Here is a 16,737-nt window from a genome sequence, read left to right on the forward strand (position 1 = left end):
GTCTATATATATAAAAGCCAAGCGACCATGTGTGTGTATATATATATATATATATATATAGAGAGAGAGAGAGAGAGAGAGAGAGAGAGAGAGAGAGAGACAGAACTACCGGAACGACCGAAATGACCGGTTGCTATGATGTGCACTGTAGTGGCCAACCAGCCAGATTGGGGCCCCGATTGGCCCCCCCCAACTGCCCGTGGCCCCTCCCCCTGGCCAGCCCCACTCCCGATTACCCCCATACCCTGATTGGGGGCAGGACTGGCTGGCCAACCTCCCACATCCCCTGCCCCCTGCTGGCCCAGTCCTGATCGGCTCCCAATGGGGTGGGCGGCTGGACCCCACCTGTGCACAAATTCATGCACCGGGCCTCTAGTATACAATAAACTTGTTTAATTAGATCTGCTTTCTGATGTAGCTAAACTTTTTCCAGCCCAGTGAAGCACCCCCAACTTCTCTTTCAGGTAGTTGTCAGCAACACAGTAGTAAATATCAACATGAAGCACATTATTATTGTAGATCATTCAGGGAGAACAAAGGGTAAAATATTTAACTGCAGCAGTGTTTGACTATGTCCTGCACAGTGAGAAAACCTGAAATCATTTTCAAGGTCCACCATTTCTTCTTTTCCGTCATGTCAAGTTTCTAAACATTCTAAATCTCTATTTTCCAGCTAATGAAAAGAAAATAGGATTCTACCAAGTCTCCTATCTACCTACTCTAGACTTCTGTGAGGATCAAATGAGATGAGGCATGAGAAAATGCTTCATAGACATTTGGTTAAAGTGTAAAATGTTTCCACCTGGCTATAAAGCAAGTCATGTCCCTGGGCTGAAGAAACTGCAAGGAGGCTAGTCGTCGCTAGGGAGAGGAAGCTGGGTGTTGCTAGGTGATGTCATTACCCAGATGGACACTTAGGATATTAGCCTTTTATATATATAGATTGCAGATCCGCTGAGTGTTGCTAGAATAAATAATTGCTGGGCAACAGAGTTTTCAATCCTTTTGGAACCTCTGAATAAGGCTTACCAAAATCACCCTGTCATTGCTTCTTCTTAGAATTGTTAGCTACACAGAAAATGGGACATCACGTAAAAAAAATCATTTAAAAATAGGTCCTGATGAGGGATGTCTTTGAGGAAACTGTTTATTGGAACAAGGACGAGCTCTCCATGCTGTCTAAAATGGCACATGGTGGTGGTTACTTTGCCGCCTCGTTTTGTCGGGAGAGAACTCTGTTCAAGGCTTTCTGATGAACTGTTATCAAGTGGACTGACTGGGTGAATCTGGGATGGCAGGGTGGGTTCTTGGCAGGTAAAAAGACACTTGGGAAATCGTATTATTTTGATAAGCCAAAGAGATGATTGAGAAGGCAGTGGTTTAACTCGGATGTGGAGAAGAAACAAACCTTTGTCTTTGTGAAAATACCTATGCTATTGTAAAACAGAGCAGCTCACCAGAGTGGGGGATTCTCTGTGTTTCAGTTGCTCATTCTTCTATGCTCTGTGGCATACAAGCACCCAGACACTTGGGTTTAGCTAACAGGTTTGGAGAAAAGTTTGTTGGCTGGATCAAAAACTCCCATGAGAAAGATTTTATGAAAGATTCAGATTACATTTTGCAGTTCAGAAGGTAAATATTGCTGAGATACTTTTGACCAAAGTGTGGTATGAAGGGAAAGGGGGACACTTGTGAGAGCAAAGAGGCTTCCACATGCAAAGAATGAAGGAGCAGGAAGGAGGTAAGTGACCATATGAGATGAATAAATACCCATCAGAGTCTATCTCAGTGGCTATCTTTATTATAATGAGTTTTTTACATAAGTTTAAAAGAATTCTGTTGTGCTGATCTGATAGTACTGTGAACGTCATTCTAATAAAGAATCCAGGAAATAGAACCTTTTGGTGACTGTCAGATCTGGGGAGTACTGTTTGAAGGAAAGGTGAAGAGCCTCGGAGGAGCTGGGAATGGAGAGGAAAGCTGTACCCTCCACGTTCTTGATTCTGCTAACGACTGGCGATCACCTCCTTCATGCCTCTCGTTCTCATAACTTAGAAACCAAGTAACACCTATGAGGAAGAGATACGAACTTGGAGAGGAAAGAGATGGAGTGAAGAGCCCCATGATCTGGGACATTGAACACCTGCTTTGTGGGTTGGTTTACTTTTTTTCTCTGTTCTCAGATACTTTTCATATCACTTTTTTTTTCATGTATTGATGAAAATAATACATGAGCAAGATGGAGACTGGACAGCTTGTTCTTTTTTTTTTTTTTTTAAATTATTTTCCCTTGAAGACTGTGGGTGGAATTTCTAGTTACATACTTAGAACAGTGAAATTGTATTCTAATAAAACATTTTTGGATGCTTTGTTGAATTTATTATAAAAATGCTCCTATCCTTATAATATCTTTGTCCTTATAACAACATAGTATGGGATTTGACTGTTACCCTCTGATGTTCCTGATTTTCATGTGAAATCAATCAGTTTTCCCAAACTTCTAGCAGAGGGACACTCTTAAGGCTAGCTTTTCAGATTTCATGGTTCTGGAGCACTCTCCAGACCTTTTCAAATCTGGTATGCCCCCCCCCCCCCCAGGTTTTTCTTTTCTCTTTTTTGTCCCTGTTCTGCTCAATTTGGATTCTCTATAGCAGCGGTTCTCAACCTGTGGGTCGCGACCCCTTTGGGGCTCGAACGACCCTTTCACAGGGGTCGCCTAAGACCATCGGAAAACACATATATAATTACATATTGTTTTTGTGATTAATCACTATGCTTTAATTATGTTCAATTTGTAACAATGAAATTGGGGGTCACCACAATATGAGGAACTGTATTAAAGGGTCGCGGCATTAGGAAGGTTGAGAACCACTGGTCTATAGAGTGGAGTTTTGTCCTGCAAAGGAACTTTGCCCAGTTACTTTTGGGACTTCATAGGGCCAGACCCAGCTCCTTCAGTCTTTTCTGTGAACTTGTACTCCCCAGCTATTGAGAGCCTGAGAGCCAGCATTTTCAGCAGCTGTTTGCAGGGAGCCTCCCAAACTAGAAAGTTTCCAGTGAGCACCTGCTGTTTATTTTGGGATGCTCAGGTTTCTTAGTGGCCTGTCTCAGCGGGCCCCAGTGCTTCCCTCTGCTTTCTCTCAAGGTGCTGGTACCATGCAGATCATGTGACTGATTTGTTCCTATCTGCTCATATTTAAGGTGGAGACACCTTGCTGCCTAGATTTTTTTGGATGTTTTCCATGGAGATTTGATTTTGCTATCATACTTTCTCTGTGTGGCGTTTATTGGAGGGAGGGGGTTGGGAAGTCTAAAATACTATGTTATTACTGCCACCATCTTTCCATAATCGTTATACTTGTTTTTCTTTTTCTTTTAATATTTTTTTTTTATTGATTTCAGAGAGGAAGGGAGAGAGAGAGGGAGAGAGAGAGAGAAACATCAGTGATGAAAGGGAATCATTGATTGGCTTTCTGCTGCACACCCCTTACAGGGGATCAAGCCTGCAACCCGGGCATGTGCCCTTGGCTGGAATCGAACCTGAGACCCTTTGGTCCACAGGCTGACACTCTGTCCACTGAACAAAACCGGCTAGTGCTTGTTTTTCTTTTTTCAAGCTTGCTTGTCATTGACTGCCCTGGGTTTTGTTTTGATAACAACTGTTATTCCTTGGTTAGAAGCCTGTTCTTTGCTAGTTCTCTCCGAGTCTGGGAACCACTTCCAGCTGGAGATAGTGGCACTTTCCTTCTGATCTCAGGCTGTGTCCAGGGCTGGGGCTGAATTATCCTGTTCCCTCAGCCTGAAATGCCTTCCTCCTCCTCCTCTCTGGCCCCCAAGGCTGGCCCTAAAGACTCCCTACAGCCTCTGTCCTCCATGGCTGGTGCTTTTTCTCTGTTCCCATAATATCTTATGGATGTTTTGTCACATATCTCACTGCTTAAAGTATGTTTACTTCTGATTTCCTCAGAGGACTGTGGGTGCTGAAGGCGAGGGACCTTGTCTCATTTTTGTATCCCCACTACCTGACCTGGTGCCTGGCTTGCAGTAACTATTCAAGAAGTGCTTGTTGCGGGAATCTTGGCAACTGTGTAGTTAAGGAACAAAAGCAGCCCTCTTTGGATGCATTGTAGGATAGACAGAGGGAAAGATAAGTGCCATTTAGAGTTATATTTAAAGAAATAAATGCCATGAGAAGGAACTGTAAAGGTGACTGTATTCTCAAGATTTGTGGTAGGAAGGAAGCGGCCCTGGCCAAATCACATCTACCGAGTCCATTTTGATTATAAGCACTAAGAGGTTGTTGGAATTGAAGAGATTTAGAACAAACAGTGATAATGATTAAGGAATTAGAAGTTTGTGCCTATGAAGGAAGCAATGTAGTCAGTTTGGGTAGAGAACACAGTCACAGACGCAGGTATAGGGCAGACAGGCCCAATGTGATTTCTACATAATTCAGCTTGGGGGCTGGACTAGGGCTACCCAAGTTCCTTCTGGTTCCGTAATTCTTTACTTGTTAATTAAGTTCTCTTCCTCTGGTGAGTTGAGGGTTTGGGGGAGAATCTTAAAGTTGGCCAGATGAACAGTTAGTAGTAGTCTGTGATTTTCTGGGAAATGGAAGGTTAAAACCTCAGTAACCAGGGAAACCAGTCCTATGCTAGTGGATAAGAGAGGTGAAATTTAACTGAGCGGAGTCACAAGAAAATCTGGCCTCTTTTCAGCATTAAGCCCATGCATTGCAATCCAGGGAAGATGGAAGAGGGAGATGACCTGAACTATCACGTGCCTCCTAAGCAGAAAGAGGAAATTGTCAGTGGCGCTGGTCGGGAGAGTATGGTTTTTTTTGTTTTTAATTCTCACCTGAGGATATGTTTATTGATGAGAGAGAGAGAGAGAGCGAGAGAGAGATTGCATGTTTCCCTCCCACACCGGACCAGCAGTTGAACCCACAACCTTTTAGTGTACGGCGTACGTACATGCTGATGCTCCAACCAGCTGAGCCCATTAGCCAAGGCTAGCCTGAATTCTTAATGAGGTTCAAGATGTAAAACAGATAAAATGAACCTGATTTTATTGCTACTTTCCCCCTCCTTCCCACAAGGACTCTGTATAAAAGGACTTCCACGGAGTATAGTTTAAAATCTCCAATTAGTCCAATTGCTGCAGTTTAATTTTCCAAACTACCCTTAAGTCATGGAAGCATAAAATCCTGAAGGTTTTTACAGTAAGTCTAGCCCTTGCGTGGGCTGACAGCAAATGGTAAAATTACCTTTCTATGCCACCTATTTTTAGCCAACTCTCTGAAATAAAATTACCCACCTGGGACAGATGTAAGGACTTAGAGAAAGAAGATGCAGGGATTCAGGATGAGTGAAGAGGCCTGTGAGGTGTCACTAAACAGCTGCTTGGAGGATTGGGGAACCATATTCTCTGTCATAAGATCCCTCCACCCCTTTTCTCTCCCATGGGCTGATCACAGGGACAAGAAAAGAAGCTGCTATCAGTCGAATTTGAATATAGTCTGGATCACTATTCCCCCATTCTTAATGGCCACAGTATTTTAGACCTCAAATGCTATGTACATTGTTCTAGGGCTCAATAGATAATTTAGATATATGCCATACGTTGCATTTAGTATTTTTCAAATATGATCATGCTCTAATGTGTGTTTTATTTAATACACAATGACTAACGGAAACATTCTTCTTAGTACACCTGTATACTATATATATATAGTATATACATTTTGTTACATTTTTATTGAAATTTAGCTTATTGAAATAATACATAAAGCTGTTTTGCTAGAACTTTTTTCTAATACAAAATCTGCTATTGAGCTCTTTAATTTAAAAAACCTTTTTTATTGGTTTCAGAGGGGAAGGGAGAGGGAGAGAGAGATAGAAACACCAATGATGAGAGAGAATCACTGATCGCTGTCTCCTGCACGCCCCACACTGGAGATCGAGCCCTGCGACCTGGGTATGTGCACTGACCAGGAATCGAATCATGACCTCCTGGTTCATAGGTCGATGCTTAACCACTGAGCCATGCCGGCTGGGCATTGCGCTCTTTAATTTTAATGGTTTATTAAATTTTCTATTGTTAAAAAGATAATTTTTTTAAATAGTGAAGCAACAGTTGCTGCTTATAGACAACAATATGGTGATTACCAGAGGGAAAGGGGGCGAGGAATAGGAGAGGGGAAGTGGGGATAAATGATGATGGAAGATGCGACTTGGTGTGGGGAACGCACAATACAATGTACAGATGATGTATTATAGAATTGTACACCTGAAACCTATGTAATTTTTGTTAACCATTGTCACCTCAATAAGTTCAATAAGAATGATTTATAAATGTAGAGGTAATTAAACAATGATATAGTTTAAAGCTTGATAACATTTAAATTTTAAAGTAGGGTGCATTAATATAATTTTCCAGTTATACACATTGTAACATTTTTGGTTGGATATATTTGACATTAATAATTGAAGTTGGTTTCCAGTGACTTTGTGTTGGAGGGTTTCCTTAAATGTGCTCTCTCTCATGTCTTTCTATCCCACTTGTTCCCTTCTGTGGTATAATTACATTTTGTGAGGAACATAGGAGGCTGTTGAAAAAAATGTGATTGCCTGTTTTCAACCTCCTTATTAAGGTCAAAGCAGGAAAGCTTTTTTACAGCCCTTTACTCCAGAGCAAAGTAGAACCTTCAAAAGCTAGGTTCCTGAGTACAAAAGGCTTTAAATTGGGTCTGTTGTCTCTTGTTATATATTAATAGAGGCCCTGTGCATGAAATATGTTCACTAGGGAGATTGGGGGTGTCCCTCAGCCTGGCCTGAGCTCTCTCACAGTCCGGGAGCCCTGGGGGGATGTCCGACTGCCTCAGAGGCAGGAGAGGCTCCTGCCCACTGCCACTGGGCTTGCCAGCTGTGAGCCTGGCTTCTGCCTGAGTGGTGCTCCCCTGTGGGAGCACACTGACCACCAGGGGGCAGCTCCTGCATTGAACATCTGCCCCCTGGTGGTCAGTGTGCATCATAGCAACTAGTCATTCCGCTGTTTGTTCAATTTGCATATTAACCTTTTATTATAGAGGATTAGTAACTTCTGAAGTTTTACTGGATTATCTGAATGCTCTTCATGAGAAAGATCATCTTTTAAATAACTCTTGGCAGACTGTTGCTTTTTTAAAAGAAAAGATAGAGGGTATTTTAAAAAGAATGTTGACCAAACATACTGTTCAAAGGCTGACCAGTTAAATTAAGCAGACTATAAGTTAATGTAAATTATTGTATGTTAAATAGGACCACAGCTTCAGTGAATGCATCTTTTTATTGGTTCTGTTGTGCATAGAGTACCTTTTGTCTATTTGTCCTATCCATTATTGAAAGTGAGTTGTTGAAGTCTCCAACTAGTATTATGCTTGTACTGTTTCTCCCTTCAGTTCTGTCAGTTTCTGCTTTATCTATCTACTAGAAAGCCTAGGCATGATATTCGTGCAAGAGTAGGCCTTCCTTCCCCCGGCTGCTGGCACCGGCACCGGCACGGGCTTCCCTGGTAGAGGGAGGCCCCACCCACCCACCACAGCCTACCAGTCAGTGGCCTGGGCCTACCTCTTTGGGGCAATCATGGAGCCCCCCGAGTGATCATCCTGCTGGCTGGTGGCCTAGGCTTCCCTCTGCAGGGCAATCATGGGGCGATGGCCGGGCCTCCGACCAATCGCATTGCATCTGCCTTAGCTGGGTCCCGGATGGTCGTCTGGAAGGTCGTCCAGATGGTCATTCTGCTGTTCGGCTGTCCAGTCTAATTAGCATATTATGCTTTTATTATTATAGATTCTGGGGCTTTATTGTTAGTAGCATATGTTTCTATGTTTATAATTATGTCTTTCAGGAACATGAACCCTTTTATCCTTGTATAATGTCCTTCTTTGTCTCTTATAACAATTTTGCCTTAAAGTCTATTATTCTATTTGTGTAGTCATTATAGTTCTCTTTTGCATACTATTGGCATGAAATTTTTTCCCATCTATACTTCATTATAATGACATTTCTATCTTTGAATTTAATGTGTCTCCTGTAGACCTCATAAGTTGTATTTTAAAATATTCATTCTGTCAGTACCTGCTTTTTGATTGAATTGTCTAATCTGTTTACATTTAGTGTTATTGATATAGTTGAATATTTGTCTGGCTTTTTATCTCTTGTTTTCTATGTCTCATGTATATTTTGTTCCTCTCTTTCTCCTTTTGCATGAAGTGAATATTTCTAAAAAATATATACTTTTATTGATTTCAGAGAGGAAGGGAGAGGGAGAGAGAGATAGAAACATTAATGATGAGAGAGAATCATTGATTGGCTGCATGCCCCCTTCTGGGGATTGAACCCATGACCCGGACATGTGCCCTGACTGGGAATTGAACTGTGACCTCCTGGTTCACAGATTGATGCTCAACCACTGAGCCACACCATCCAGACATGAAGTGAATATTTTTAATGTAACATTTTAATTTCTTTATTTTTTCACTTTTTAGTCATTTCGTATATAAATGTGCAAAATGTACTGTGTACATTTTAGCTGATCAGAATCTGCTTTAGATTTATACTTAATTTCAATGAGATAAGGAAACATTACTCCTATATAGACTGTTCCCCTTCCTCTTTTTTATGGTATTGTTAATACACATTACATCTGTATGTAATAAAACCAGCATTGTTATAATTCTTACCTTATGCAATTTCATATCTTTTAAAAGCTATAAGAGTAAGCATGTACTTATAGCTTTTGTTATATTAGCCTTTTTATTTTCTTATTTCTAGTTTTGTTCACTCGTTTCTGTGTATTTGAGTTTCCATATGGAGCCATTTCTTTAGTCCAATACAGTTTTGCACCCAGCTACCTCCCATGAGCAGGTATTTGCAGATGTACTGTTGGGGGCCTATAACATGTAGAAACATAATTATGCACACATGATTTTATAAAATTGCTTTTAAAATCAGTTATGGGAGGAGAGGCTGTATCAGATACATGATTTGCAAATATTTTTTCCTACTTTTTAGGTTCCATTTTCAATTTGTTGATGGTTTTCTTTGCTGTGCAGCAGCTTTTTTGTTTGATGTAGTCCCATGTGTTTATTTTTGTTTTCATTGCCTTTGTGTTTGGTGTCATATCCAAAACATCACTGCCAAAACTGATGTCAGGGAGCCTCTGAGCTATGTTTTCTTCCAGGAGTTTTGTGGTTTCAGGTCTCACTTTCAAGTCTTTAATTCACTTTGAGTTGGTTTTTGTGTATGGTGTGCTGTGCAGTTTTTTTTAGCACTATTTATTAAAAGACTGTCCTTCCCCTATTGTATAGTCTTGGCTCCTTTTTTTTTTTTTTTAAATTTCTTATTTCTTTTTTTTTTTAAATTAAATCTTTATTGTTCAGATTATTTCAGTTGTTCCTCTTTTTTCCCCCCATAGCTCCCCTCCACCCGGTTCCCATCCCACCCTCTGCCCCTCCACTGTCCTCATCCATAGGTGTACGATTTTTGTCCAGTCTCTTCCCGCACCCCCCACACCCCTTCCCCCCATGAGAATAGTCAGTCCATTCCCTTTCTATGCCCCTGATTCTATTATATTCACCAGTTTATTCTGTTCATCAGATTATTTATTCACTTGATTTTTAGATTCACTTGTTGATAGATGTTTATTTGTTGTTCATAATTTGTATCTTTACCTTTTTCTTCTTCTTCCTCTTCTTAAAGGATACCTTTCAGCATTTCATATAATACTGGTTTGGTGGTGATGAACTCCTTTAGCTTTTCCTTATCTGTGAAGCTCTTTATCTGACCTTCTATTCTTTTTTTTTTTTATTGCTTAAAGTATTACAAAGGGTATTACATATGTGTCCATTTTATCCCCCCGCCCTAGACAGTCCCCTAGCCTCCCCTATCCCCCAATGTCTTATGTCCACTGGTTATGCTTATATGCATGCATACAAGTCCTTTAGTTGATCTCTTACCCCCCTATCTCCTGCCCCGCAACCCTCCCCGGCCTTCCTGCTGCAGTTTGACAATCTGTTTGAGGCAGCTCTGCCTCTGTATCTATTATTGTTCAAAAGTTTATAATTGACCTTCTTTTCTGAATGATAGCTTTGCTGGATAAAGTAATCTTGGTTGTAGGTTCTTGCTATTCATCACTTTGAATATTTCTTGTCACTCCCTTCTGGCCTGCATAGTTTCTGTTGAGAAATCAGCTGACAGTCGTATGGGTATTCCCTTGTAGGTAACTGAGTTTCTTTCTCTTGCTGCTTTTAAGATTCTCTCTTTGTCTTTTGCTCTTGGCATTTTAATTATGATGTGTCTTGGTGTGGTCCTCTTTGGATTCCTTTTGTTTGGGGTTCTCTGCGCTTCCTGGACTAGTAAGTCTATTTTTTTCGCCATGTAGGGGAAGTTTTCTGTCATTATTTCTCCAAATAGGTTTTCAATATCTTGCTCTCTCTCTTCTTCTGGCACCCCCATAATTCAGATGTTGGTACGCTTGAAGTTGTCCCAGAGGCTCCTTACACTATCTTCATATTTTTGGATTCTTTTTTCTTTTTTCTTTTCTGGTTGGGTGTTTTTTGCTTCTTCGTATTTCAAATCTTTGACTTGATTCTTGTGATCCTCTAGTCTGCTGTTGGGGGTCTGTATAATATTCTTTATTTCAGTCAGTGTATGCTTGATTTCTAGTTGGTCCTTTTTCATAACCTCGAGGGTCTCACTAGATTTCTTGAGGGTCTCACTAAGTTTATCAGTGGTTTCTAGAAAATTCTTGAAAAACCTTATAAGTGTGGTTTTGAACTCTATTTCCAGTAGTTTACTTTCCTCCATTTCTGTCATTTGTGACCTGTTTCTTTGTCTCCGCATTTTTTATGCTTCCCTGTGTTGATAGAGTGGCTTTCTGTGCTAGGTGTCCTATAGGGCCCAGTGACTCGGCCTCCCCAATTATCTGGGGTGGACACTCTTGGTGCACCCCCTTGTGGGCTTTGTGCACAGTCTTGTTGTAGTTAAGCCTTGATTGTTGTAGGTATCACTGGAGGAATTGACCTCCAGGCCACTTGTCTGTGAGAATCAGCTGTGTCTACAGTGGGAGAACTTATGTGCTGGAGACACCCTTCTGGGGCAAGACTTGCTTCAGTGGGGCTTTGGTGCTCACTGAGTCTGCCCCCTGAGTGTGTCCCTTATGGATCTGAGGAGTTGTAATCTGGATCGTCCCACTCTGACCACTGGGTACACTGGCTCCTGGATCTCTAAGGAGGTGATAAATTAGCCTCTGCCTGAGGCTACTCACCAGGAGCTGTGGAGAGATCTGCAGATGCCTCTTCTTTGTTTGGGGTTTGGAGGTTCCCAGATGAGGCCCAGCTGTGAAGCAATGCAAGCTGCTATGGGGCCTTGGGCCTTCTTTTGGAAGTTCTGGGTCTCTCTGACCCAGCTGCAGTTTGTTAGGTAATTTTCAGATTACAAAGGGTCAGGCTTTTCATATGCAAAAGCCTCTGCCCACAGCTTGGGTGGGGTGGGGTCTCAGGGAATCAACAGGGTGGAGCAAGCAGCTATGGATGATCCTCAGTCCTACCGTAAGAGGCCCCAGGTATCACTGTTCTGTGGTAATTGCTGCAAGCTCCTCTGAGAGAAAGCTGCCCTCGAGTTCCACCCAATGCTAGACAGTCCAGTTTCTCCCCGTATGAGTCTGGGTCCCCAGAGACTCACCCTGAACTGGAGTTCAGAGCAGTCGGGAGCTTGAGACTCCCTCCCGATTGAAAAAGACAACCGTGTCCTCAGTTGCCAGCCTTTTCCGCGTGCGACTCCGTACTTCTGCACATTTACTTCCACACCGCCCCTCCTCTGAGTCTCAGTGTGCTTTTCTCTTTCCTTCTAGTTGTAGAATTTCCACTCAGCCAGCCTTCCTGTGGTTCTGGATGATGTCCGTTTTGTCTTTTAGTTGTATTTTTGAAGTGGTTGTAGGAGGCAGCAATTTCCGGTGTTTACCTATGCCGCCATCTTGGTTTCGTCTTGGCTCCTTTTTCATAAATTAGTTGACCATAAGTGTGTTTTTATGCCAGTACTGTACTGTTTGATTACAATAGCTTTGTAATAGAGTCTGATGTTTTCCTTTCTCAGATTGTTTTGGCTATTTGAGGTCTTTTGTGGTTCCATACAAATTTTAAGATTGTTCTATTTCTGTGAAAAATGCCTTTGGAATTTTGAGAGAGATTACATTGAATCTGTAGATTGCTTTGGGTAATATGGACATTTTAACGATATTACTTCTTCCAGACCATGAGCACAGACTATCTTTCCATTGTGTCTTCTTTAATTTCTTTCATCAATGTCTTAATAGTTTTTAGTGTATACCAGACACATTTCAGAATGATGATGTTAACATAATAATGCTGTCTGTATATTTATAGTTTTCACATTTCATTCATCAGTATTTCATCTCAGATCTTTGCAAAATGAACCAAACGTAAAATCTTTAGGCGTTTTTAAGATACACCTTTTTCTAAGTTACATCAAGTGTCTTCTAACCTTCATTACTTCCTCCCACCCTCTGTGATGGAGGCTAATGACAACTGTCCTTGTTACTGCGTTGGTGGGGTAATGAGATCCTTGTCAGTGCTTTTTCTAAGTTGGGGATTAGTGAGTTATTCAGTTCTGTGAAGTCCAGTCTATTATAAATATTTGGTTAATATTAAGTGATGATGATAGCAGGGCCATTAATTCTGTCTAGGTCTCCTCCCTCCCATGTCAGTGCTTGTTTCATTGAGTTCATAATTCCTTGGTGTTTCAGATCATAGCCCTCTTTCATATCAAGCTAATTACTTTGTCCAGGTTTACACTTTTGCCATGTGCTACAGCTGTGTTCAGAAGTTTTGTATTAACTGGGGAAGTCTCTGAACTCTGATTACCCAGTGGGCCAACAAAAGAATATTGGATTTTCTTTTTCTTTTTTTGATTTTCTCAGGTTAGACCTTTCTAGTATTTTCAGCTCTAGTTCTAGCCCCAAATTCTTATTAGCTGCAAAGCTGTTTTCTTTAGAATGTCCCTGGTATTTGTTATTTATATATCATATCTCATTCAGTCACATGCCTTTCATCTGCTAGCATCTTTTCTTTCTGAGAAACTTTTAGTAATGGCAGGTTATACTGTAGATTGCTATTTTTGTTTTTGTGCTGTCAAGGAAGCGTATGATGGTATTTGAGGGCTGAGAGTGCTCTTGGAAGCTCAGTTATTTCAGTGTTTCATGAAAACGTATGCAATTTGAATTGAGGATTACTGACTAACATTAAATCTGTTAGGTCAGTGGTCGGCAAACTCATTAGTCAACAGAGCCAAATATCAACAGTACAATGATTGAAATTTCTTTTGAGAGCCAAATTTTTTAAACTTAAACTATTTAGGTAGGTACATTGTTATTAACTTAATTAGGGTACTCCTAAGGCTTAGGAAGAGCCATACTCAAGGAGCCAAAGAGCCGCATGTGACATGCGAGCCGCAGTTTGCCGACCATGGTGTTAGGTGAATGGTTGATGGGTAACTAGAAATTTTAGTGGAACCAAATAACACCACACAGAGAAATTCCTACATGCAAGGGTGAAAACATGGTGGGTGGGTCAGTCTTCATTACCCAAACTCATTGGTTAATCTTAGCAGTTCTTATGTTGGCTTAGCCTTTTATCGTCTGTCATTTGATGTGCTGTTATATAAAGTTCAGAGCACCATCTATGATGTGTTTTAGCCAAAAAAACACTTTAGCATGACTCCAGTTAGGTTTTTAAAATTTGATATTCCTAGAAACTACTAGTAATCTACAAGCAAGCACTGTAGGGAAGCAGTCAGATAGAAGATGAGTCCTTCTGCACTCAGTAAATCAGTATCATAAAAATAGAGATGTGCTGTATTCAAAGAGACTTAAGAGAAAAACAGTTCAATACAGTGCATGGTCTTGAATAGGATACTGACTTGGGTAAGTCAGCTGTAAAGGAATTTTGGGGGTTAGGGAAATTTGGAACTAATCTAGATGTCATATGAAATAAAATTTGCTGAAATGGAGAGGTCGGAACTCACCAGATTTCCTTTTCAAAATATTGATGAGAAAAATCTGGTTACCAAAAAATAGTATATAGATAGAAAAACATATAGACAGAAAAAAATCTGGAAGTGCATGCAATGAAGTGTTAGTAGTGGTACTTTCAGGGGATGGGATGATGGGGTTTCATATATTATTTTTTGCTTGTTTTCCCCTCCTAAGTTTTTGCATGTCCTGTTTCTGTGTTGAAATAAACTTATTTTTAAAAAATACATATTTACCCATCCTGTACAGATGGTTTGTTTTAGTATATTTCACAAGTTTTTTTCTTGATAAGATTTTATAATTTTTAGGATACTTTTTTGAACTGGTCTTTAGATTCTATATGCATCTCTCTTTTCTTTATTTTTTATTATGAAAATATTAAACACATACAAAAGTAGATAGAATAACATAATGAATTTTTATGTTTCCATCATCTGGCTTCAGCAATGATGAGTTATGCCCAGTTTATTTAATCTGTACCTACCATTCCTTTCCACCCATCTTTTGAAGCAAATCCCACATCATATCTTTTCATTCATAAATAGTTCACTATTTATTTATGAAAGATAAAAACATAACACACAATACTAAACAATATATGAATGAGATAATATCCTTATTATAGTCAAATATTCAGTCATTGCTCACTTTTCTTCACTTGTCTCATAAGTGATTTTCTCTAATAATATTGTTTGAATCAGAGTACAAATAAGTTCCCGACATCACAACTGGTTATGTTCCTTCTCCTCCACCATTTTTTCCCTTTCGATTTATTTACTGAAGAAACTAGGCCCTTAATTTTAATAATTTCTCACATTCTGCATGCTCTCTCAACCTTTGAATGCCTAAGACAGGAAACTGTTCTGTAGAATGCATCTGAGCAGGGTTCCCATTTAAAGTTTACAATATAACATATTTATGGAATGCTTGTAAAATCTGTAAATTGAAAGGGTCCATTCTATCCTGAAGTACTTTGAGTCTAACACTCTTACAGCCTTGATTATTTCAGTAAGAGGAAACAGCTATTGAAAGCGATACACTGGGGTGGACTTGAGAGATATCAGTCACACAAATTTTAAGGTAGGAACTCGCCAGATTTTCTTTTCAAAGCTAAGTGAAAATTTACCCTGAAAGTATACTCTGGTGTAATGGGATTATCTTGAAATATTACTATCCTTAGAGAGCTCAGTCAGTGAGTGTGCTCTCTAATGTGATACCTTGTACTCCTGCTGAGGCTACTGAAGTCAAGATTTACATTGACTATGTATTGATTTTCTCCAATGATTGCAGGTTGAAGATGGCAGTGATGCAGAGACCTATGGAGAAGAGAATGATGAACAGGGAAATTATTCTAAGAGAAAGATAGTCTCTAACTGGGATCGATATCAAGATACTGAAAAAGAAGTCGATAATGAAAGTGGAGAATCGCAGAGGGGGACGGACTTCAGTGTTCTCCTCAGCTCTGCAGGTATGAATTCCAATCACTCACACACTGGTTGTGCTATGAATGTGGCAGAGACATTGATGTTCCTTTTTAAATCGCATCTTAGGAGTTGGCAATTCATCGTTTGTCTCTTGGATTTTTAAATCCAGGTAAAGGACAGTGTGTCTAATGGCTTGCAAGGAAAGAATGGTGTTTCTCTAAGTGTAATATATGCTGATATAAATGTGCTGATATAAGTGACTTAAGTTGCTGTTGAAGTGGATAATAGAAATGAAAAATGCTGAACCATGCTCCTCTCAAATGGGCAGTCTGAGAAAGAGCAGGGTTTTCTTTGATTTCAGAGGAATTGGTACTTATGTTTATAAAAAGCTTTATAGAGTTTCTAGAATATATGATATTTTCCCCCTTATTTTATAGCCAGAAATATGCATGTTAGTGGATATGCACATATTGGAGACATATACACCTGAATACCAAAACTTTTCTTTTTTCCTTTGGACAGTCTTCTCTTCAATAGGGTAAAAATCTCATTCCTCCTATGGCCAGCTATGTTTTTAAGGTTGACTCTCATTGATGTGGAACTGAAGGGTAGTTATAGGAGAAAATGGGGCAGGGCTGGTTTTATAGATGGCTACTCCCTGTAGGATGGGACATAAGAAATTGAAGGATGAATGGAGGACAGACTAGTGGTTTTCAGGGGTTAGGGATGGGAGGGTGGGAGGTGGATGTGGTTATAAAAGGGCAGTATGATGGAGCCTTGTGGTGCTCCATCTGTGCAAGTGATAAAATGGTGTAGAACTTACACACACACATACACACACACATGCATGCACACACGCCCAAGTGAGGGCAAATGAACCAGGGTAAGTCTGAATAAGATTGGTGGATTCTGCCAGTGTCATGTCCATATCCTGGATGTGATAGTATACTGTAGTTTTACAAAATGTTATCATTGGAGGAAACTGGGCCAAGCATATGAGATTTCTCTGTATTATTTCTTGTAACTGTACTAGAGGCCTGATTCACGAAATTCGTGTAAGAGTAGGCCTTCCTTCCCCTGGCTGCCGGCACTGGCTTCCCTCTGGCACCTGGGACCCGGGCTTCCCTTGCAACCCCAGCTTCGTCTGGAAGGTCATCTGGTCTAATTAGCATATTATGCTTTTATTATTATAGATGTGAATCTGTAATTACCTCAATAAAAATAT

General features: G+C 40.3%; 1 protein-coding gene across 1 annotated transcript in view; it reads left to right on the forward strand.

The window, feature by feature from the left end:
- AVEN (apoptosis and caspase activation inhibitor) overlaps positions 1-16,737 on the forward strand; it is a 174,898-nt gene that overhangs the window by 34,885 nt on the left and 123,276 nt on the right. Inside the window, exon 2 of the mRNA XM_036296386.1 lies at positions 15,379-15,556. Coding sequence (XP_036152279.1) covers positions 15,379-15,556 — 178 coding nt within the window. The remainder of the gene's footprint in view (positions 1-15,378; positions 15,557-16,737) is intronic.

The sequence above is a fragment of the Myotis myotis genome, unplaced genomic scaffold (genome assembly GCF_014108235.1).
Source record: "Myotis myotis isolate mMyoMyo1 unplaced genomic scaffold, mMyoMyo1.p scaffold_m19_p_1, whole genome shotgun sequence".
Taxonomy (NCBI): Eukaryota; Metazoa; Chordata; class Mammalia; order Chiroptera; family Vespertilionidae; genus Myotis; species Myotis myotis.